The 23,028-nt window shown below is 44.8% G+C and overlaps 2 protein-coding genes across 3 annotated transcripts in view; one reads left to right on the top strand and one right to left on the bottom strand.

Moving 5' to 3' along the window:
- XDH (xanthine dehydrogenase) overlaps positions 1 to 18,985 on the top strand; it is a 53,981-nt gene extending 34,996 nt beyond the window's left edge. For both annotated transcript variants that reach the window (XM_074578965.1, XM_074578966.1), the window contains 15 exons: positions 368 to 501; positions 1,961 to 2,048; positions 2,681 to 2,767; positions 4,203 to 4,394; positions 4,885 to 5,030; positions 5,601 to 5,682; positions 6,280 to 6,375; positions 7,093 to 7,221; positions 8,234 to 8,308; positions 9,164 to 9,216; positions 10,369 to 10,483; positions 11,143 to 11,208; positions 12,972 to 13,160; positions 14,436 to 14,603; positions 15,577 to 18,985. In XM_074578965.1, coding sequence (XP_074435066.1) covers positions 368 to 501; positions 1,961 to 2,048; positions 2,681 to 2,767; positions 4,203 to 4,394; positions 4,885 to 5,030; positions 5,601 to 5,682; positions 6,280 to 6,375; positions 7,093 to 7,221; positions 8,234 to 8,308; positions 9,164 to 9,216; positions 10,369 to 10,483; positions 11,143 to 11,208; positions 12,972 to 13,160; positions 14,436 to 14,603; positions 15,577 to 15,627 — 1,671 coding nt within the window. In that variant the 3' untranslated portion in view covers positions 15,628 to 18,985. The remainder of the gene's footprint in view (positions 1 to 367; positions 502 to 1,960; positions 2,049 to 2,680; positions 2,768 to 4,202; positions 4,395 to 4,884; positions 5,031 to 5,600; positions 5,683 to 6,279; positions 6,376 to 7,092; positions 7,222 to 8,233; positions 8,309 to 9,163; positions 9,217 to 10,368; positions 10,484 to 11,142; positions 11,209 to 12,971; positions 13,161 to 14,435; positions 14,604 to 15,576) is intronic.
- A 1,101-nt stretch (positions 18,986 to 20,086) lies between these two features.
- On the bottom strand, positions 20,087 to 22,639 carry LOC141740367 (carbohydrate sulfotransferase 8-like). The gene is made up of 2 exons (XM_074578967.1): positions 22,500 to 22,639; positions 20,087 to 20,994 (listed from the first exon to the last, which is right to left on the bottom strand). The coding sequence occupies exons 1-2, from the start codon at positions 22,597 to 22,599 to the stop codon at positions 20,186 to 20,188; spliced, it is 909 nt and encodes a 302-aa protein (XP_074435068.1). The 5' UTR covers positions 22,600 to 22,639; the 3' UTR covers positions 20,087 to 20,185.
- Positions 22,640 to 23,028: the final 389 nt, after the last annotated feature.

The following is a 23,028-nucleotide window of genomic DNA, read 5'->3' as shown; positions in this document are numbered from 1 at the left end:
TCTTTGGCCTGGTTACTGACTCCAAGACTGTCCAAAGGTCTCATAATAGAGTGAGGAGAACGGGCAGAGTGGTACGGACGTCCACTGTGCTAAATGAGACCTATGTCTTGGTTACCTCATCTCATGTCAGTCTCTTCCTGAATCTGGTGCTGTCTGCTGAAGCACTGTGTGCCTTGCCTCCTCAGAGATTAAATACTAGGCTTATTGGTTCCAATTACATCAAATCCAATTGCAGGACCAGTAGGACCTTGCAACGTAATAAAGTATTGGCACTGTTGCAATGGCTGCAGAAAGACAGTGTGTTGGTATGTCGTTCTTAACACCAGCTCAGCTCTGTACATGTTCTGCTGTTCTGTTTTTTCTTTAGGAGTTTGCCGCTAATGCATTGGGAGTCCCATCAAATCGGATTGTGGTTCGAGTGAAAAGAATGGGAGGAGGATTTGGAGGAAAAGAGACTAGGAATACTATTTTGACAACTGCAGTGGCTGTCGCAGCCTTCAAGTAAGTTTGGGTGTGGGGAACAGGGCTTTTTCCCTTTACTATTCTAATCTGCCTCTTTCTGGAGCTCCATTGGCACTAGAGCACTTTCAATACTCTTAATGTCTTATTACTCTACAGCTTATAGCAAGCCTTAGGTTTCCTAAAGGAGGTGTCTAATGGCCTCCTAGCTAGTAGGAGGAATTAAACCTGCTCAGAGGGGCTAAGCTTATGCAGTAAGGGCAGCTTTTAATAGGAAAGGGGGGAAAACTCCTTTACTCTCCTGTTCCTTTGGTACTCTCTGAAAACTCTTCTATCTCAAATTATCTGCCTCTTCATTTCACCCCAAACCCTTTCAAAATCCAGCACTAGCCATGCTTGCTGTTTTGTATAATAGAGGTATGAGAGTCTCTTCCTTGCTCAAAACTCTACATACACCAGCCTTGAGCCACTGTTTCTCTGCTCTTCTGCAAAGTCTCTCTTTGGATTTTTCCCTAGGAAGGGTGGCAGGCCACTGAACAGAAACCCACTCTTTTCAAACTCTTAAAAGCTCAGGGAATGAACCTGGACTGTAACATTTGTGAAGCGTAGATTGGAATTGTGATTCTGGGTTCTGGAGTTTTGATATGGGCTCATCTTTAACCGTGAAAATTTCTGTGGTTGTGAGTGAACGTGGCCCCTGAGATGACATTTTTGTGCTGTGCGTAATACTGCCCTGATAGGTGAGGATGCACCCTGCTGGCAATGCTAGATGTATGTTGCAACACAGCAGCGATTTGATAAAATACCTTTGGAAGAGAACAGCCAAAATTGAGCTCTTGTACTTAAAAGAGCTTTATTTTTTCTTGTTCTGAGCAAACCACCTGCTTTCTCTAATTAATCAGTAATACAGGTACATTTTTTTCCTTTCTTTTATCTCTGCCGTCCAAACCACTGTTTTTATACGCCAGAGGTTGTGAAATAACATCTATGGCATTCCCTAGATATTTTTACAACCTGAAGAGAGCACTGGGATGGCAGAATTGTTAGAAAATGAAAAAGAGCTTCTCCTCTCCTCCTTGGATAATAAATAAGCAAATAAGCAAGGTCAAATTGAAGGCTACTCAGTACTTTACTTAGCATTATTATATAATTCATTTGGCATCTTCTCTTGCAAAGCCACGAGGGGGTCTTGAGAAACAGTCTAGAAAGCAATGATTGCTGAGTTATTAACACCTGTCTCTGTAAGCAACTATTCTTCTTTTTAATGTAAGAGTCTCTGCAAAGAGTTTTCATAAACAGGCCCCAGCCTCTAAGGTCTTAATTATTTTTTTAGTCAATCTTGCTATTTTCTTAAGAGGAAGATATATAAACTAAGCAGTTTACCCTTAAGTCCCCATTGCCACTTTGGAAAGACAGTCCTCACCGAAAAGAGAAGAGTCTTGGCCTGTAGGAACTGTACTGTGTGTTCCAGGCTTTGCCTGATAATTGTATTCTTTAACAGAACTGGACGCCCAGTAAGGTGCATGCTGGATCGAGATGAGGACATGCTGATAAGTGGTGGGAGACATCCGTTCCTGGGGAGGTACAAGGTATGCACACAGACAAAATGAATGCATGCTGTCTCAGTGTTTTCACCTGAAACATCAGAGAGTAGTAAGACACTGTGAAAAAATTGCTGCTCTGGTTGTTTCACTGCTGATCTCCCCTGCTGCAAATGGATCAGGTCAGCTGGGTTATACCATTTTTCCTGTTAAAGTCCTGCAGAAGTTCTTTTGTCTCAGATGGTTCCATTGTTGTGACCTCAGCATAAGTACTTCCCTCTTCCTTGCAACCAAGACTTTACCCTTGTTGACAATCACATTGCTCTTAGGTGCCCTCCCATTTGTTTACAGTATTGTACTACTGTTTTTTTTTGTTAATTTCTGTTCCTCTTCAATCCTCATCTAACTGCTCCTGCTTTTCAAAACACAAACCTGTTAAGGAAGGTGTGGCTGTGACAAGTGCCCAGCACTTACTTTAGAAGAGTTCTCTGGAGCAAGATTAAGATGCAAACATGGACCCTTTACTAGGAGGCTTCCTTAGTTGCAGCCTGTGCTTGTCCTGTGCTACAGCAGAGGATAGTCAGTCTTTTTGCCTGTATGAGTTCCATTTGGTTTTTGGAGGGAAGCACGAAACAGAACATTTTGTAGAAAATGGATTACTGAGGAGACTCTCTTGACAGGTTGGTTTCATGAAGAATGGGAAAGTCAAGAGTCTGGAGGTGTCATACTACAGCAATGGGGGCAACTCTGTAGACCTCTCTTATGGTGTAAGTAAAATTTTCTGATGGCTAATAAGGCATAAGATGTTTCCCTGTGCAACCTTTTGCTCTGACTTCAGAGAGTTGTTGTCTACAGCATTGCTTGCACATCCTGCTCTCTGACACGACTGAAAATAGAGCTTGATGAGTTTTTGGAGCTTATACAGCTGCTCTCTGAGCCAACTGACCTGCCTGGGCACATGCCACATAATTCTTATTGATGCCGTAATAACTTGGATTAAGCAAAAAGGTCAAGAAAGTTTGCTTTGCATTGCAGAGGGCTGTGATGGGAAACTTGTTGCACAATGCAAGATGACTGACAGTTCCCCAGCTTTAGTGAAAGCTAGTTCCTTGGAATAAGAAACATCCCAGTCATAGGCTGATCAGGGCAGAGTGCCTAAATCAACAAGCTAGTTAACGACTGGCTAAAGCTAACATTGGGTTTGCAAGCACTAAGGGCAAGAAGGGGCCCAAGTTCTGAGTTTGTCTCCAAGAACTTTTGCACCGATGAGTAAAATACTCTTCTGTCATGTGAGTGACCAACCCAATAGCCTAGTGTCAGTCACGTTTATTTTAGTTGCTTTCTCTAGTTCACTGAGTCTTTGATAATTTTCTGCAAAACTGAATCCATTTCAGCGGGAAAGAACTGCAAGAGTGCTCTACCGGAGTCACATTTGATGCTAGCAATGTGGTCGGTGCTGCGCAGAGCCGAATGGTAGGCAAGTGTGTTTGCATAAACTGAAGGCCTGGTTGAGAGCGCATCTATGCAAATTGTCTTTTTGACTGTGTCTGAATCAGGGGACTGGAAAGAGCTCCATGTTGAAATAAAGTTGGGATGTGTAAAGTCTACTCTCTGTGCTGCTGCTGGAAGTCTGGGAACACAAGCCAGAAAAAAGCTCTAACCCTGTCCCAATCTGGACAATTAGTGGACAAACATTTAAAATCTTGCCGTTTAGATATGGCTATTGAAAATCTTTATTTCATAGTGTTGCCCTTACTGCCATAGCCCAGCTGCTGAGTCACTTGATATCAGGAAGACTTCTTTTCCAGTAACAGATTACTCAGTATAATTAAAAGAAGATTCTGGTTCTTCCAGGTGAGTAATGGCATTTAGTAGCAGTTTGGCTCAGCATGAACGCAGGGTCAACAAAGGACTTCGAAGCTCAGTCTGTCCCAGGGTCGTAAGTGTCAACAGAGAAGTGTGTTTGTTGTCCTGTCCTTCAGGAGGATACCACTTGAGCACTCCACTGCAAATGGGAGGGAATACTGGCTGCACCTCGGTGCTCATCCAGTGGTGTTGACTGCAGACCTGCAGAGTGCAAGAGAAAGTACTTGTTGGTGTAAATTAGCTTCAGAGCTTTCCAGCCTGGCTTTGGCAGCTAGTGGGAAGTCTGACATGTGATTCATGTAAAATGTGTCCCTCTCCATTCATTCTCTTCACCAGGTTATGGACAGAGCCCTATTACATTTGGATAACTCCTACAACATCCCCAATGTCAGCAGTGTGGGCATTGTTTGCAAGACCAACTTGCCTTCCAACACAGCCTTCCGTGGCTTTGGAGGGCCCCAAGGAATGATGATTGCTGAGTGCTGGATGAGCGACCTCGCTTGGAAGTGTGGCCTGCCACCTGAGGAGGTACAGATCACTGACACATTTCAGGGCGGTGCTGCCTTTGAACAAGCTCTGAGAACTGGACACAACCACAGAAAATAATTAAACATATGAACTTCTGCTTCATTTTTGCTAAGCCCTTAGCAGGATCTCAGACTTTCTGTATGTCAGCCACATTATAGCGTGGATTATTTTCTGCTTCATTAAATTCCCTTAGTAGCCTCAGTTGTGTAACACCTGCTTTAAGGATATATATTCAAACAAAGTCCAAAGGCACTAGGTATCTTAATCTTACTAACAACATACTTAAGTCCCATTCTCTCTTGAAAATTCCCAGCCTTAATGCCTTAGTCCCCCTTTTTCCACAAACAGATAGATGTCTGTTAATTCTATTGTTCTGTAGATTGAGCAGAGGAGTAAAACTAGGAACCAATATGCTTTTGATGCCATCCGTTAAAAAGACCTAGTCTGAAGTATTAAACTTCGCATCTCCTTTATATTTCTCTTTGGGAAGGTGCGGAAGCTCAATCTCTATAATGAAGGAGACCTGACTCATTTTAACCAAAAACTGGAGGGATTTACTCTACAACGATGCTGGGATGAATGTTTGTCAAGCTCTAGCTATCATGCCAGGAAGAAACTAATTGAAGAATTCAACAAGTAGGTGTTCTGGAGTGGTCTTCTTACTGGGTATACATGTTGCCTACTAACCTCTGAAGTTCTCTTAGCAACTTGTGCAATGTTAAGTAAGCCCGTATGTTTGCAGAGTGACTTCTAAAAATTTCTCTATTTGAAATTCCTTCAGGCTCACTGTGGAAAGAAACCTCTGTCAGTGACCTAGTAGCTTAGATAAGGCAGGAATAAGACCTAGCATGACATGACTTTGTAAGGGCAGGTGGGTCTGTTGAGTCTAGCTAGAGTTTTCAGATGGCTATCAAGGCTTTCCACTGCCTTATAGTCTTTTGTAATTGTCTTGTATATACAACTGAATAGTTAGTAGTCCAGACAATTGCTTCTATAATGCCTGGGGGAGTGTCTTCATTTTGGATCTCTTCTTGTTGGGACCCATAAAAAAAGACAGTCTTTCATAAAAATTACTGATTAACTCAGTCTATATTGCATTTTCAGGTATTTCATTTCTGGTTTTATACCGAAGCTGTCAGAGGGAAGCATAGTATTGAGTTGTGATGAAAGCCATATGAGTATATAAATAATGTTCTTCCCTTGCAGGCAGAATCGTTGGAAGAAGAGAGGGATGTGCATTATTCCTACCAAATTTGGCATCAGCTTCACTGTCCCATTTCTGAACCAGGTTCGTAAGTGTCATTCATCTTTGCAGTAGAGAAGCTAGATTTATGCTTCCTCCCCCAGGCCCTCCTCCATTCGTACCAAACTAGTGCTTTTCAGAGTAGTGGTAAATTAGTTAAGAAAGAGCACGCATTTTTCAAACCGAAATGAGCAACACAACAGTTACCAGTTTATACTGTCAAAAAAGTGCTGCAATGCAGATATATTTTCACAGTGTTGTGTTATGTCAGTTTCCCTGCCTGTTTTCTCTTCCTAAAGAGTTGAAACACTGTTCCTATGTTTGACCAGACTTGATGGACTGTCAGTGGTGTTAGCAAGTTCAGGTGAAGGGTGCGTGCCTGTTTCACAGGGCTAGGTTTGGGTTACTTCTCCTGCTTTCTGAGCTGGAAATACTGGCTGAGGTTTGACATGTCATTGGAACGTCTAGTGAGTTGATGACACTAAACCAAATTCACCTCAGATGTTAACTAGTGGCTTTAATTACATTGAACAACATTGATCTAATTCCAGATTCATTCTCTTTTTATCTTGCAACTGAAGTCTGCCAAGCACTTCACTAGTTCATTTGTGATGACTCTTGGATTAATGTTCCCTTTTATAGGCTGGAGCTCTGGTCCATGTGTATACAGATGGCTCTGTGTTACTTACACATGGTGGGACTGAGATGGGTCAAGGACTTCACACCAAAATGATCCAGGTACTAATGAGTTTGAACTTAACCAAATAAGACATCTTTTCACTCTGTAGAGTTGCCTCAGACGCTTCCTCTATGTGCATGCATAGGGTAACAAATCGCGACTAATTCCTTCCTAATGACTTCATTGTTTCAGCAGCAGTCCTAGATTTCCACAGTGTTATTACAATTAAGTACAAGAATTAGAATCTCCATCATCTTAACTCTTATTATGTAGATAATGCAGGTTATGGTCTCAGTCTAGCTTCTCTGGCAATTTCTTTTCATCCCATAAAACTACAGTTTACATATATTTTTATACAAAAATTAGTCATACTGCAAACAAGTTTATCTCCATGTACTAACGCCTTTATAGTTAAAAAGGCCTAAGGGAGCAACATTGCTTTGGAAGGGAAATGAAAGCAAAATGTAATAGGGCTCTTTATCCTCTGATTCTTGTAATTGTTGAGAGAAGAATTTAGTGTCACAATAGTGAGGTGCATGCCTGTCATTGTGGCAAAAGTGTACATGTATGTGCTTGCACACATTCAGTCTGTGAAGGGCAAATTTAACGATGTTCTGGCAGGCTCTCAGTCACCAAATTAACTGAGTCTTCAAGAAAAATGAAATTCAAGATGGGGGAGGGTAGAGGTTGTGGTGTGGATCCTAGCAGTAAGCAATGAATGATAACGCTTGTATATAAGAAGAGCCGCTTACCAATTGCTTACCTTTGCTCTGCAGGTTGCTAGCAGATCACTGGGAATTCCCACCTCCAAAATTTTCATCAGTGAGACCAGCACGAACACTGTCCCAAATACGTCCCCGACAGCTGCATCTGTCAGCGCGGACATCAATGGAATGGCCGTCCATGTATGGAAGCTGAGTTATTTAAACTAGTGGGTTATAAGCTGGGACTCCAGAACATGAAAAGTGTGTAAATGTATATCTATCTATTGCTTAAGGAAAATGTAATCATCAAAAAAAGCAATTCAAGCCTAAGGATACCTCGTAACTTCTTTATCTGCTATAACTACTGGTGGCGTTAGATGGTGAACGACTGTATTTAAGTTGTTTGAAACTCTCCTTCAGTCCTTTTGTAGTTCTGAAGTGGAGTGCTTGTGATTACTCAAAATGATCATCTATTTAAATAGCTGGCTTCTTAGAAATTTATGTGGCCTTATCTATAACAAATATATTGTGCTGCAAATATTAATAGCAGATGGTTTGTGGGCTGTGCTCCAGAACCAATGCCCTCTAAGTGTAGATACACTTAGAGAAACATCCTTCTGTAGCAATGGCGTGATCATGACTGTCACTGACATGGTGGAGTTACTGATGCATGTATTTGCAGGGCATGTGACTTCTCCATTGAAAAGAGGAATTTAGTACCGGTCATTCACAGGTTTAAAGAAAAGGCAAAGTGTAACCTCTGAAGTAAAAACATGAGGCTGTTTATATTGCCTGCACGGCTTGTCTCAGTAGGTTGAATTTTGGCAGGAGTATTTTTTTTTTTCCAGTGTTATGGGATCATCTTGCTAGATACACGCTTAGGTGTCCTGCTATGACAGGGTACAGATAAAGTTGCTGTATGAGTGGGTGGACTTCTGATATTTTGTGTCATCGTCTGGAAAGTTCTGTACTGTATTTGGGTTTCCCTTCTGCTATCAGCACAGACAATCTGTTTTAAAATAATTTTCAGTCAATGTTTCTTCCTATATAGCAAGACATCTGTTAGTGAACTTTGTTCCTTTTTATGATATGCCAAAGTCCTAAAGGCAATATTGATTTAAACAAAAGGTTCTTTGAAACTCTTACAGGGCTTTTAATACTATAAGCTAACTTTTCAATTCTTAAAATATTGTTTCTTTTTCTCTGTTTTTAGAATGCGTGTCAGACTATCTTAAAAAGACTTGAGCCGATCAAACAGTCTAATCCTAAAGGATCCTGGGAAGACTGGGTAAGCTGTTTGTAATTGTCGCGAAACAAGTGGGCATTGTCAGAAATTGTTTTAACTGGCAAACCCTGTATGCAGGTATATCCTTCAGGCCTTTTGCATCTCACTAGGAAAGGTTTGAGCAGAGACAGTGAAACAGAAACGTGGCAAGGGAAGTAAACAAAGCTTGCAAGAGGCATCCCCAAAACATCAGTTATGACTTTACTACTGAGATTTCTCCAGATCCTGGGTCTTGCCTATGACAAACGTGACCAAATAAAATTCTTGAGGGGTTACATATATCTTTGTAGTCAGGCTACAGTCCTGGACTGGAAGAAACCTGATTTGTAGTCAAGGGATTCTGTGATGAAGATGACTCTGTTAAACTGCCATCTACCTCCTGTAGTGCTCCTTGGCTGCAATATCTCTATACCTTCAATAATAAGAGATCAGTGTGCTGTAAGGCTCTCAGGCCATTTTCACATCCAAGCTCTTCTTTTCATGGGAGAAGCTTTGGCTTTGTGATTTGGAAGTCAGGATAGGATTTCCCCTGGCCTTACTGAAGTCAAGATGACTGTCAGTTTAAACTTTGTCTCTGGGGTTGAAAGTCTAACCTGTAGCTGAGAGCTGAACAAACAAGAGCAAGTCTTATCCCTCTGCCAATGGGCAAATTCTGCCCTTGGTAGCTGCTGCTGGGGCTATTTGGGGAAGCAGCTGCATCATGATGTTTGCCTTGGCACTGGTGGCGCTGAGTAGCGTGACAGCTGTCTGTCACTTAACACCTTCTATTCATACTCTCCTGGAAATGTGTTTGGGGTAGCTATTTTGCAGGGACTGGTTGGACAATTACTGTTTTCAAACTCTTGTTCACTTTGACAGATTAAAGCTGCCTATGAGAGCTGTGTTAGCCTGTCAGCCACGGGGTTTCACAGGTGAGTGAATATTCAAATTGCAGAGGCACAGTTCTTACTTGATTGCATGGATTGCATCCAGGGAAATTCTGGGAGGATTTACAGACCTTATCCCTCTGTCACTGCTCTAACTTAAGGCTGCATGCCCTTTCCTACCTAGAAATGTTAATACTTTCCTGGTTGGGGAGAATCGGTTCCTGATGGAGCACAGCTCTTGGGGTCAAGTTCAGAGCTCATGTAAATCTGAAACGGATCTAACTTCACTCTAGCTGACGCAGGTCTGAGGAGGCATAAATGAAATCGGAGCTTTGCCTGGGGCTCTGCTCTGTGTCAGCCTCGTGACTTAGTGTTGCACTAGAACTGTCATGCAGGGTAAAAAGGGGGCAGGGGTTGTCCTTGAGGACAAAGCTACTTAGGGCAGTTGGATGGAATGGTATCCTGTCTGCTGTGGCATGAAGCTGATAACGGTGTTTCAATTTCATTCTCCCACTTTAAACTCTTGCTGGTTTCTGCGCAGTTCTGAAATGAAGCGCTTTTGTTAGTCAGATTTACTGCTGGAAGAAAAGGGAGATCCATCATCTTTGAGGCAGAGGGCTTGACATAAAAAACTAAACACAATGTTGAGAAGAGCCTATTTAGGACTAAAATAAAATATGAGCTCATTTCTGTTGCATCTCTGAAATGTGTTTTTCTCTTAACTAAGCAACTGTCAGTATTTTAATAAACCAGTTTTCAGATAAAGTATAAGTAGCCAGATAGAAAGTTTGCCATGAACCGTGCTTAAAATCAATTCTTAGCTTAATCCAGTTCCTGGCTCAACTTGATTATGTTGTGAAATTTAACGACCTCCAAGAAACGTTCAACTGCACTCTAAAAGCAAAAGATTTGCCACTGGATTGATGGGAGTGAGTTCATAATAGTCATCACAAGCCCTGAGATTCATGGGAAAATAAAGATGGCTAAAATAGTCTGATAGTTTCAGTCAGGTTTTGGAATACAGGGCAGCTTTAGCAAATTTCTATTTATAGTTGTTTACACTTTTTGTTTTTGCATGGGCTTGATGGAAGGGATGAAACAAAGGTGAATAAGGATTTCAATAAGTTGCAATGTGTTTATATTCATCTTGACTGCTCGCAGAATGAAATGTCGGTTGTTTTTTTTTTTTGTATCAAGAATTCCTGACCTTGGCTATAACTTTGAAAAGAATGAAGGGAAACCATTCTCCTACTTCAGTTATGGCGTTGCTTGCTCCGAGGTTGAGATAGACTGCCTGACGGGTGACCACAAGGTGAGGGGGTCAGCAGTGAAATAGCCCTGTGTGTTTAGGTGAAGGAAACATTCACAGAGAGTTAGAACAAATACTGGGTGTCAGCCTGTTCCTAGCTCTGTCATTGGTCTGGTGTGACCTTCAGTAAATTTCTTAACTCCTCTGTTCCACGGTGCAACAATCTGTAAAGTATAATAAAACGATAATTATCTACCTTGCGGGCATATTAGGAGGCTTAATGAATGATTGCGAAAGTTATTGGATTTGCTTAAGTAAGAGATAGCAGCACAGTGTTAGCACAAAAGATCAGAAACATACTGGAATTGAGTTAATCATTAAAAATAGCAGTCAAGACTTTTAGAAAGAAAGAAAAAAAGAAAGAAAATGTCACCAGAATCTGACCTAGTTGGTTATGCCCAGGTATAGAACCCTGAAGCTAACAGCTTGGAACTAATATAAATTGCGTCCATTGAATCTCTGGGGAAAACAGTGAGTTCCTTTGATTTACTTTGGGGATGAACTCAGATGAAAAGTCAATATGGAGGGGTTGAGCTGAGATAGATTGTTGAAGACTGGCGAAGTGTGGGTAGCAGTTGGATACATTACTCCTCCTTGTACAAGACTACGGTGTACCAGTTCCAATGTTGCGTGCTGATTTATTCTTTATTTCTGCCTTTTAGAACATTCGCACAGACATTGTTATGGATGTTGGTACCAGTCTGAACCCAGCCATAGATATAGGACAGGTAAGTGAAATAGTGTTGTTATTTCCACCATGTTAAAGTGATCACACTACTCTCGGGTTTTTCTAGATGAGCCATTATCCTTCTCCAGGTTGTGCCTTTGCAAACAGAGCATTTTAAATTTGAGTATCCAGTGAGGCATTTTAGGCTAGCCATGAAAACCAGTTTGACCTACACTTCACTATGCAATGAGTGCAGAATGATGTAGGCAAATATTCTATTATTTGGGGTTTTTTTGCCTTAGATATTTAGACTACAGGATGTTCTCCAGTTACCACCACACTGAGGTTTTCAGCATCTGCCTTACCTAAGGAATGAATCCAGGTAATACTATATTATTGGATGGAATAACCTCATCCCAGACTTAGTTTCTACAATGTGGTATGTGATACTAAATCCCACACCTGATTTTTATACGCCTATCTGTCAATATCAAGTCCCATTTAATTAAATTAAAATTCTTCTGTGAATAAAGAGTTAGGGTGGTAGATTCTGTCCTCCAGCTACTGCTGTGTAGGTATCTCAATAGGAAGTTCGACCAGTCACTCAGCTTGCAAATTGCTTGGATAGGGACAAGCTTACTTCCACATTTTGTGCAGTAATAATCACAATTATACCTCTCAGCAAATAAAGGTAATAAACACAGGGTTGTTTGATAAACCATGAGATGAATTGTTAGCTATTTGCACATGCTCATCTAGCCATCTTAGCTCCCTTGCTAACTCTAGATGTTGTTATAGTGTAACTCCAGTGAAACTGCTGCAGGATTTGAGGTTTACAGGAGAGCACGAATTGCAGAGCTCTGCTATAGTTAAAATAAAACTTCTTTGAAAACAACATTTTTTCTGAAAGAGACTTTGTTTGGAAGTATCCAAGGGGAGAAGGAGCCTTTCTGTCTTCACAGCCTGTCAGTTTGGATCTGCGAGTAAAGAGGTGGGCTATATGCAGCCTGTCAGAGATCTCAATTTCCTGTGTCCTTCCATGAATAGCTGCAGAGGATTTGGGGGCAGAGGAGAGAAAGGATGTTGTATGACTTCAGGAACACAAGTACATAGAATTGGGCTCATGACTGTTTGTGCCAAATCTTTAGACTGGTCTGCCTTTTGGATCTCTCCGTGGGCACAGAGAGCAGACCTTTTTCATGTAGGGTTGTTCAAGGACACCCTCGTCTCATAGTTGCTCCCCTTCTTTCTTTATTTTTTCTTCTAAAATTCACAGTAGAAAAACTATGCAAAGAAGTCTTTAGTACTTGAATGGATATGAACATGTTTTCGCAGGTGTCTGTGGTGGTGACCTGAGAACACGCAGTGTTTAGGAAAGCATTTAGAAATAGAAAGCATAAAATAGTATGTCTTCAGATATGTCGTCTTCAGTTCTTTTAATCTTCTTGTCCTTTGAATTATCAGCAAGTACAACTCATTCAGTGTTAATCTGCCTGTGAAGGAATCGATATTTTAGCATTGATTTTTTTTTTCACTTGCTTCATCACAAAATTCCTGTCCTGCGTTTACAGCATATCTGGTTGCGTGTGTTTGTAAATTGCTTCACCTGCCATGGAAATGCAGCCACATCTGTATGGGAACACAGGAATTGTGCAAAGGTGCTGAGTTGTACTGAGCAGAAGGGACAAGCGTTTAGAGATGAAAAGTGGGAAATCAGTCAGGAGGGGAGGGCTGAAAACTCCAGTGGAAATCATCGCTGTTTGTTCTTGTGCAGGGAAGAATGACAACAAAAAAAAATGTAACCTTGTTTGGATGTGTTTGTAGATAGAAGGAGCATTTGTCCAAGGCCTTGGGCTCTTCACCATGGAGGAACTGCGCTATTCTCCTGAAGGGAACTTGTACACTCGAGGGCCTGGGATGTACAAAATCCCAGCGTTTGGAGATATCCCAACAGAATTCTATGTGTCTCTTCTCCGTGACTGTCCAAACAGCAAGGCGGTGTATTCATCCAAGGTATACCTGTGAGATATGCAGGCCTCTTACTGCTCTATAATTCCGTGAAGCTGAAGCTGAGTGTGATAAAGTAATGATGCATGTGTCTAAATAGCTAATCTTGTTATGCTGGCTTTATTCTGGGGTCAGGATGTTCTCCCATTCCTACCAGAAATACATATAGTATCTTTCATAATTAGGAAGAACTGAAAAAACCTGTAAGTTGCTGCACTGATTGTCCATTAGAGAGAACTGAAGTGGGTTTACTGTGCTGGCTCTGCTCCAACGGAGGCTGCCAGCCTCCCCCTGCATGTCAGCTCCCTGGTTGCCCTTCCCTGGCACCAGAGCCACCACTGCAGATAACATTTTCAGCAGTGTCATTTCCCCAGATCTGACATACCAAGATCTTGTGTTTTGCTTGCTTTACTGTTTCACAGTGCTCATGTCACCCTTAAAGGTCCATTATTAATCCACGTGTCCTTCAGCTGTTTCCACTGCACTCAGTGCTGTTCTCTGCAGTTAGTGAGGGCTGCACAGAGCAGGGCTGGATGTACAGCATCAACGAATTTGCTTTACTTATGGTTCAATGGAGCATTTAGAGAGGCCACCCAGCATCCTTATCTGTATGTGCCTGGTGTGGCTCCTTACCATTTCCCTTGTCCTCTCCATCCATCCACAGGAACATCTTTATCAATGAGGAGAACTATTTGGGTGATTAGTGCTGATGACAGAAAGAAATAAAAAGGGGCTGGCAGGGATCTCAGTACTAGATAGTACTTGTGTAATCCACGAGGGAGGCATTCCTGCTGCTTTGCAAAGACCTCCAGTGATGGAGCATCATGCTCTCTGCCTAGACAACTCACCACTGCCCTATCTGAATTCCCTTTGCTGCAGTTTAAGCACTATCCAAAAGGTTGTGGGAATGGGTTAGTTCCTTTTTCCTTTATAGCAGCCTTGCTTATGTTTTCCTACTGTCTTTTCTGTAAACGGATTGGGGTTTTTTTAAGCTCAGCCTTTCCTGGCTAATCACACCTGGCAGAGTGGAGGCTGTTTTAGCTTTGTGTTTCACATCTGGTAGACTGAAGTTCACATCTGGAAGGCAAGGGGCTGTTTTGGCTTGGCCTTCCCTTCCTGATCACATCTGGGAGACTGAGAAGTTGCAAAGAAGGAATGAAAAAAGAGGACTATTCCTGATCGTCAAGTAGGGCTTGCTCATCTTTCTCTTGGCCGCCTTATTCTTTCCAGGGCCAGGACTGTTTTGGGCTGCAGTCTCACTCTTGCTTTTGTTCTGTCTAGGCTGTGGGAGAGCCACCTCTGTTCCTGTCTGCCTCAGTGTTTTATGCCATTAAAGATGCCATCTACTCAGCGAGGAAGGACTCTGGTCTGACTGAACCGTTCAGGTTGGACAGCCCTGCCACCCCAGAGAGGATCCGCAATGCTTGTGTGGACATCTTCACCAAAATGGTAATGGCTTCTGGTTTCATAGTCTGTTCCCTAGCCAGCCTAGCCCACATAGAGTGTGTGTGCTGGTCACAGTGGCCCAGGTCTGGGATTAGGGCAGGATGTTGCCCTACTTAAGCAACTGGTGTTTATTTCATGGTTATTACCCTTCATGTGCCACCAAATGAGAGACAAATCCACAGACCAGCATTGCTAGGGTTGCCGTTGCAGGAAGGGCTGCCATACAGTATCACTGAAGCTGCAGTTCATCCCTCCATCCTCCAGGTACTCTTTGTAGAACAAAGACACTGACTTCTTGTCCTGATGCTCATCTCTTAGGGGATCACCACCACTAACATAACTTGCAGGCCCACTCTGTGATTTAGTGGTGTCTCTCAAGGAGGGAGGGAGAGGAAAGTGTTACTGAGAGTGCTCAGTTCTGCTGAATGTTATGACCACAGGGGTCCCCTTAGAGGCTGTGGGCATGATCTGAAGGAGTGCAGGATTCAACCCTGTCAGTGTCTCTTCATGGACGACTCATTTGTCACTGTATTGTGGCAGGGCTGCATAGGAGCGGGTCCCTGCACAGGGTCTTGCTGATTCCTGTGACTCAGAAAACACAGCTGTCTGTCTGCATGGGCATCCTCCAGGCTTTTGTCAGCTTGAACCCCATTGTGGTTAACAGCAAAACCTGGATATCTTAGTCCTTCTAACCTAATGCTTTCATCCCTCTCTGGGGAGAAGAACACAGAAATGGCTTTGAGAACTTGCACAAACTGTTGACCATCAGGCCTTCACCCAGAGCCAGGCACAGCCTCTAATAGAAGTGCCATGAGACAGACATCTCTGAGTTTTGAAAGACTGGGATATGAGCTCAGATCTTCAACAGGACAAAGTCACCTACCTCAAAGGGAGCATGGTGGGGCACGCCAAACCCAGGCTAGGACCTTTATTTGTTGCTGCTGTTGCTAACTTTTTTTTTTCCTCCTCTTTACAGTGCCCTTCTGCTGAGCCAGGGACCTTTAAGCCATGGTCTGTGCGTGTGTAAAAGGGAAGTTTGAGGAGCAAACTCTCCTCATGAAACTGAGCTTACAACAGAGGGACCACAAGGCAGTAGGACTTCAATGGAAAAAAAAAAAATCGGTGTTCGTGTGGCTCATCCACTGATTCATGGAGCTTTCACATTTAATTGTCCAATCATTGTTTTCTCTAGGAGAAGGAATTGCTGCCGGATCATAGCTGTGATATAAATTCAAATGAAGAGTAAGCGGAAGGTGATGTTATCCAGGTGTAATTGAAAAATCTTACAGGTTTCATTTAAAATTGCTGTAAGGATGGGTGACATGCTTATTACCTGACAATATGAAATGGCAGAGTGGTGGTTTTGTTTGGTTTTTTTTTCCTACTACGGGGAAAAGGTGGATCACCTTGCGATGCTATGCCAAGAAGGACTTAAATGCATTGAACCCAGACAAACAGTCCTCTAGCTGAGATGGGGGAAGGCATGAGAGGCACTGAGGGCTGGACCCTGTTGTGTCCCCTCTGCACACAAAGACAGATATACACTAGAGGAAGATGAAGAGGCATTTTGATATGAGCTAACGAATGATGGTCTTACCAATGTGACAAAAGCTATTCAGAGGAAAACCCTAAAATGTGACCAATAGCTGATTTATCCTAGCTTAAATGAGGATTGCTTTGTCTATACCAGGGCTTTAGTGAATTTTTAGTTCCCATGCTACCTTGTCTTCTCTGATTAAAGACAAAATCTAGAGATACCAAGAGGACTTCCAGCAAGATGCTGATTCATTTGACACACTCAGCCTCTTTCCCCCTGTACCTCCACATCTTTCCTCCATCTTTTAAATAGGAGAGGACACCTTGGAGTAATGGAGAAAGTTACTCATCATTGTTCCCAAGGCAATTTATACCAGCCCAGGCAAGGGGCAGGTCTGGGACGGACACAGCTGGGGGTTAGTTGACTCTGGGTGCCCTCTAGGGTGCGTCCCTTGCTGTCATGCTATGGCCTTAGCCGCCTTTTCAAGACAACTCTAAATTTTGCTGAATGTAAGAGAATGGGTATGTTTTGCTACAGGGACTGCTTGTTTGAAAAATGTGCTGACTATGTGATGACCTCACGCCTTTTGGGTTGAATGCATTTTTCGCGTTGGATTTAATGCTGGGCATCCTTCTTCTCAGGTTTTGTCACCGTCAGTTTTAACACTGTAGCATCATGTTATCTCTAGATGATGGCAGCCGTGTACTGTACCTGCTCATCATGTGCAAATGTTTATCTGTTCCTCTGGCCCACAGCTTTATGAAAATGTCCTTTTTCTATTTTTGCACTCCTAGGGCCATCAAAAAATATGGTGCAAGAGGATGTAACTCCATTGCCTTATATAAAATTTTGCTCACATACATCCTGCTTAAAATTGGCCTCCATCTTAGGACTTAACAATGTATGCACAGTTTGAAATATTTTTTGAAGCACTCCAGGGCATATAGTTTGGAAAAGTGTAGATTTATTTCTCAGCTTAAAATATTATAGTTCTACCATCTGGAAAAAGGGCATTTGTATATGTGAGTTGCAGAAAGTATTTTGTGCCTGCTGGGCTTGCTATGTAATTGTTTTATTAATTGAAATATGATATTGGTGTTTCTTAAGCTCTGAGGTACTGGCAAGAATGCATTTTTGTTTCCTCCTGAAAGTTGGCGATATGTAAAAAACCTCTTAGAGAAGAAAACGTGGTTATTTGTGTGCAAGAACAGCTATTGGATGCTGTGTATTCCCCTTCTTGAACGCCCAGGAAGGGATGCAAAATACAAATTTTGTAAGGTAGATTGGTATCGGCACTGTTCCTGCGACATTCAACCTCGTGGGATCACCGGACACGCTCGTTCAAACCAGACCAAGAAGTACGAAGGGAACATAATGTGTGTTAATATGCAACATGGGGAGCTGCAGGCAAAGAGTGTGATATCGAAGAGCTTCCAGCATCGTCTCAGAGGAAAGCTGCCAGCGATCCTGAGAGGCCCGCTCCCTGTGAGAGCCCTGGGACACGACGGGACGTCGCTAAGAGGATGAGTAAGGGCTCTTTATCCCCCACGGTTCTGGGAGCACCTTTTTCATCGTTTCAGAATGGGTTTGCGGTCTCTCATATAGCAGTGGTGACTGCCTGGTCAGGTGAAATGTTTTTAAACTAAATTTATCAAGTGTCTCTTTCATTATTCACTTTGTACATTAATTTGATATGTATTTGCCAAATTATGTGTTATACGCAAAGGCCAGAGTGGGCTTGTTCAGTGCAGACCTTGGCCTGCGGAGCCATTTTTGCTGCAGCATCACTGTTTCCCAGGCACCCGTCCTTGCCCTCAAGCCCACCCCAGCTCAGGGCCCTCTTATTACCCTTCCACAGCCACTGGCTGATGGGAGGAGGAAACATCTTCCTTTAGGGATGCACTGGAATTGAATGTAGCTGATATCAAACAGCCGGGGGCAGGGGGGAGGGCAATGATATAAAATTAGGGTTACAAAGTAATTACAGAAACTGGTTTTGAGGGTTTAGGGAAAGGACTAACAGGAATTTACAGATATCCCAACATAATACCTGGCTGGGCTGTGGGTGGGACAGGGAGCCTAAGGAACACGAAGCTGTGGTTTTCATTTCACCTCTCAGCACCTTAACATTTCATACCTTGCTTTCCCATGGAGCTAAGTGCTGGATACCCTGGGGAAGGACTGAGACCCACTGCGGAGGGCTGGGAGGAGGCGATAATGCCGCTAGAGTATAGCCTGACTTAAAACGTGGCCTGTGCTATAAAGCTGTCCGAGAACAGCTCTCCTGCGGTGTGGGCACAGCACTGTGCCCTGCGAGATGCTGCGTCGGATCTCTTCACGCACAGCTTGCTGCCTGGGATTTCAGGAATTGTGATTGCTGAAGAAGGGAAAGCTACTTAGGAAGAGAAAAACGTTCTTTTCCTAATAATCTTCAGTGAAATACAGCATGGATGCATGACTAATGTTGCCTATAATTGGAGATTTGCTGCTTTTCTCCTTCCAGAAGTGTTTTGTTGGAAGTGGAACTACGCCATCTTGCTAGACTGTAAAGTATTACGCACAATAATGGCACTTGAGTAATAATTGCTGTAGCTGGATATTTTGTGAGAGGGTGAAAGGAGGCCATCTGATCTGGTGTCTTAACGCTATTAATTACATGTCCCTTGATGAGAGAGGGAGGAGGCCAAGTTTTCAGTAATAGTTTTCGGTCAGTTCTAATCAACATCTTTCACTATCGTTCTTTAATGAGCATTGTCAAATCGGCGTCTTTGTCACATGAATGTATGCAGAATTCTCTGTGAATGTCACAACATTGCAAAATAAAGCTAAAAAATGTTCTGGAAACTAATATGTTTTGGTAAAAGTCTGTCACGATTTGAAAGCTGGACAACTCCAGCTCATCCGTGGTGTTTGGCGAGGACGGACCCTTCCCAGAGGCTGCGAGGCAGACCAGCTCAGTGGCCAAGGCTGGGGGAGGGCGGGTGGTTGCTCCAGGCTACCCAGCCGGACACAGCTGGAGGACCTGGGCCTCCGCCTGGCCACACTGGCAGCCAAGTCCGAAAGAAAGCAGAGTCCCTGGCAGCTCTCTGCCAGGAGGAGCTTACAGTAGCTGCGTCGTGTTTTCCGTAGCAGCACAGTGATGCGTCCTGATGCTTCTAGCCACCTCCACTGGGCCCACCTGCTGCTGAGACAAGGTGGAAGTCTGGCTGGCTGCATGACGTGGCTGGTACATCGTGGAAACTGCCATATCCTTGTCTCAGGGCTCGCGAGTACAGGTGAAATCTAGGCTTGGCCCATTTGAGTCAGCCTCTAAAGGGGGGAACCTCACTCCAAACCTGCAAATGGAGCAAGCATCGTGTCACGTCCCTGGGTCCCTCTTTAGCCTAAATGTTGCAGGAGATGCAGGGTCATAAAACAGGAACAGTTAACACAGAACAGATATGACTAAAAGATGGGCCTTTCTGGAGCACAAAGAATGGGGAACATCACCAGTGGTTCCCTACGAGGCTGTGCCACCCTGTGTCATACCTCACCTACTTGTGCCGAGTAGACAGACATCAGATGACATGCTTCTTTGGGAGGGCTTCTTGTATCTGCATGGGGAGGTTTGTCATGAAGAAGCCATTGCTGAACCTCTTGGCTCAAAAGGCAGCCCACAACATGAAACAGCAGCGCAGGCAGCACATGTGAGGATGCTGGTGTGATTTGCAGCAGATCCAACCCAACCCACCCCAAAACACTAGGTTTGCCGAGAGCCATTTACCCCACCACAGTTCAGTTCATGCAGTTTTCCAAGCCCCAGTGCCATGCGTTTCTCTAGTGCCTGCTCCTGCAGCATTTAAAGGCACTTCAGCCACGTGAAGAGCCTGGATACCCTGTCCCTGGCAGGTGTCTGTCTTGGCTCTCTGATGCGCCTTTTGGAGCTGTGACAAGGACAAGAGCAATGTGCAGCTGTGGAACAAGGGCCTGTGACCCAGCTGGTATCTTGAAGCACTTGGGTTTGGATTAATACTCTCGAAAACTGTCCCTCCAAGCTGGGTTATTTCTCCTAGGTCTCTGTGGCGTTGAGGAGGCCTGTCAGCAAACTGCTAGAAAACGGGAAAGCAGAAAGGTCCCAGCGGTAGAAACGAGACAGTTGCTTCTTCTGGTGGAGGGACAGCTCGCTGAACATCTGCTCTGATAACCAGCTGTAGGTCCACCGCACCTGGGTGTCGGTGAACTTGGGGAGGAGGATGTGTGCTGGCAGCCCAGCTTGCCGCAGCAGGTGACCCAGCTCCTGCCTGAGGAAGCCAAACACCACCACGTAGTCATACTGGACGAGACAGGGCCGGCAGAGGCTGACAAGCGGTTTCCAAGTCACGCTGGCGTTGTGCTGTCCACCATCTAAAACGTCCTGCACGAAGCTGCTGAAGGAAGGGCTGCTTCCCATGCCCTGCATGAAGGCGGAGATCAGCCTCTGGAAAGGGTCCCTGACAAACAGCACTTTGGTGTAGGAGCCCAACATGGCCTCGATCTCCGTCAGGTTGAACTCACCCAGCTGCATCTCCAGAGCACGCCGCTGAGGGTAGGGAAGCGGCACCGGGAGCGTCATGTTTTCCTTCTCCTCTAGCTTCTTCAAAAGCTGCTGCCATTCCTCGATCCCTGTCGATGGCGCTTGGCAGTAGAGGAGGTCCAGCTTGGTGCTCACCCTCAAACTGGAGAGCAGGCGGGTTCTCTCCTCCCGGCTCCTTGGCAGCGTGGTGACTTTGCCTGATCGTCCGCAGAAAGCTCTCAGTCTCTTCTTCCTGAGCTGCTGAACGTGCAGGAAGGTGTCCAGCGTCAAAGTGAAGCCCTCCTCTGCCTTGGGGACCAGGTCACCTGCAAAACACCATTTGAAGATGGGGGTAAGAAAAGCGCATAGTGGGCCTCTGCCCTGAGCCGGCACCCCAGTGCAGGATGCTGTGGCAGGCTTTTTTCCGGTTATTCCAGTGTGGAAAGGACAGAGCGTGAGCGAAGGAGAGGGGGAGGAGAGGTGAGACCAGCCCTGCCTGGCAAAGAGCTCGGATTTGCCGGGAAATGGGTTTCTGTCCCTGTGAGCGTGTGGGCTCGTGGACACCCAGACCTTGCTTTCCCCAAACCGCCGTGTCTGAGCACTGACCTTGACCGTAGCTTTGTGCCACGGGCCCCGTTCTCCACTAAATCCTAATTTTCGCTTTAAACGCCTTGCTTTCGACTGAGCTTAACTGAGGTGAGTTTGCCACAGAGCGTCACAAACAGCCTGAGAGACCGGGGAGCCATAAATTGGTTTGTAGCTACAAATATGCACCCCCTGCAGACCCCTTCTGCATCCGTTAATTGGTTAACATCAGCTACCAAACATATGCGACAGCAAGAGATGATTCTCAATGGCTCGGGGCTATGTAGAAATCCAAATGACGTAACTTCTTGCATCATTTCCATAAGTACATTTTTTCGCCGGTAGATAAAAAGGAAAGAGCAAATACAAAGCAAAAAGCAAACAGAAGCGAGAAGACAAGAGAGCAGCTATAAGAGGCGAAAGCAAATAAAAAGGCTGTATGACAGCCGGTTTAATTTCTCAGATCTCAGCTTTCCTTCTTATTTTTATCTCCTTCTTTTTGATGTGAAGGGGCCAGAGTGGGTTTGAATGCAGAGGATGAAGGCCTGCCTTGCTATTTATGTTTTTTTTTTAGCAGCAGCAGCAGCAGCACACGTCTGCCCCGTCTGCTCAGTGCGGGCGTTTGGCAGCCCTGGGGAGACACTTCGCTTGACGATTTCTCCCGGGGCCTTGGGAAGTTAAATATTTCCCACTGATTTGGGGAGGCTCAGGGAGGGAGGCTCAACTGCACAGGGAAGAGAAGCGCAGTTAAAATTAGGGAAAGGACGCCGGGAACACAGGATGAAATGCAGCAGTGCCTGAAGCCACCCTGGGCTCTGCTCTTCCACTCACCCAGCCCCACAACGACAATGTCTGCAAACTCTAGCCATGACTTTGCCCTGGATTGACCAGGACTGGAAAGGAGGAATGCATTTTTTAGGCAAGAGAGGCATTAATCGCTAGTTTCCCTGCCCCTCCTCCTTCCTGCCTCCCCGACAGCGTTTCACCCTTCCCAGCAAAGGTTTTGGGAGTCACCTCCAGCACTCTGACACCTGGTTTCCCCGCCACACCTGGGGCCAATGATCCCACTAAGGACATAAAAGACAGCTCCACCCCAACTTTCTCCACAGTTTTTGTTGCCCCCAGGGCTGTGCAAACGGTATTTTCTGTGCTGTAGGTGTTTGCCCACCAAGAACCTCAAAAAAAAAAAGCCACAGAAATGCTGCCAGCCGTGCAGGACCGCTGTGGTGCCCAGGTGTTACGTTACCTCCTTGGCCGGTGGCCGGGCTCTGGAGAAGCAGCCTCCAGCTGAGGAAGGCGGCGATGCCCAGGGCAGCCGAGATGCCGAGGCGGGGAAGGAAACGCATTTCCCGGGAGCTGCTGCGGCGCTGGGAGCCGAACGCCGTGCCGGAGAGCAGGTGGGGACCTGCAGGAAAGGTGTTGGGGAACCTCCTGTGTTTACTCAAGAGGAAACACACCCAGAGCTGGGTTGAAGCACTGGTTGGGCAGCAGCTCGGCCAGGGGCAGGGAAATGGCCTGAGGCACAAAAGGTGCCTCCTGCCCCATGTTTACAATGTGAGGTTTTGAGGCAGAATCTGCCTTTTAATCGATGTCCCCTCGGCTCTTGGCCACACCAGATGACTGCGGTCCCTGTGAGAAACGAGCCCTGCACCCACAGCCTCACACAGGGCCCTACAGAGCCAGGTGGGGTGGGATGTCCCCGCTCCGGGACTGGGGCCGAACAAGCGAGTGCTGAGATGTGGGTCCCACCTCCCTGGTGCTGGTGGGTCTTGTAA

This window comes from Larus michahellis, chromosome 3 (assembly GCF_964199755.1).
Source record: "Larus michahellis chromosome 3, bLarMic1.1, whole genome shotgun sequence".
Lineage (NCBI taxonomy): Eukaryota > Metazoa > Chordata > Aves > Charadriiformes > Laridae > Larus > Larus michahellis.
Note: the sequence above shows the minus strand (reverse complement) of the source record. Positions and strands in the feature narration are given on the sequence as shown.

Coding starts and splice junctions, on each gene's coding strand:
- LOC141740367 (XM_074578967.1), bottom strand. CDS start 22,599: ATGCGTTTCCTTCCCCGCCTCGGCATCTCGGCTGCCCTGGGCATCGCC. Junction 20,995..22,499: donor CCCGGCCACCGGCCAAGGAG/GTAACGTAACAC, acceptor GGTGTTTTGCAG/GTGACCTGGTCCCCAAGGCA.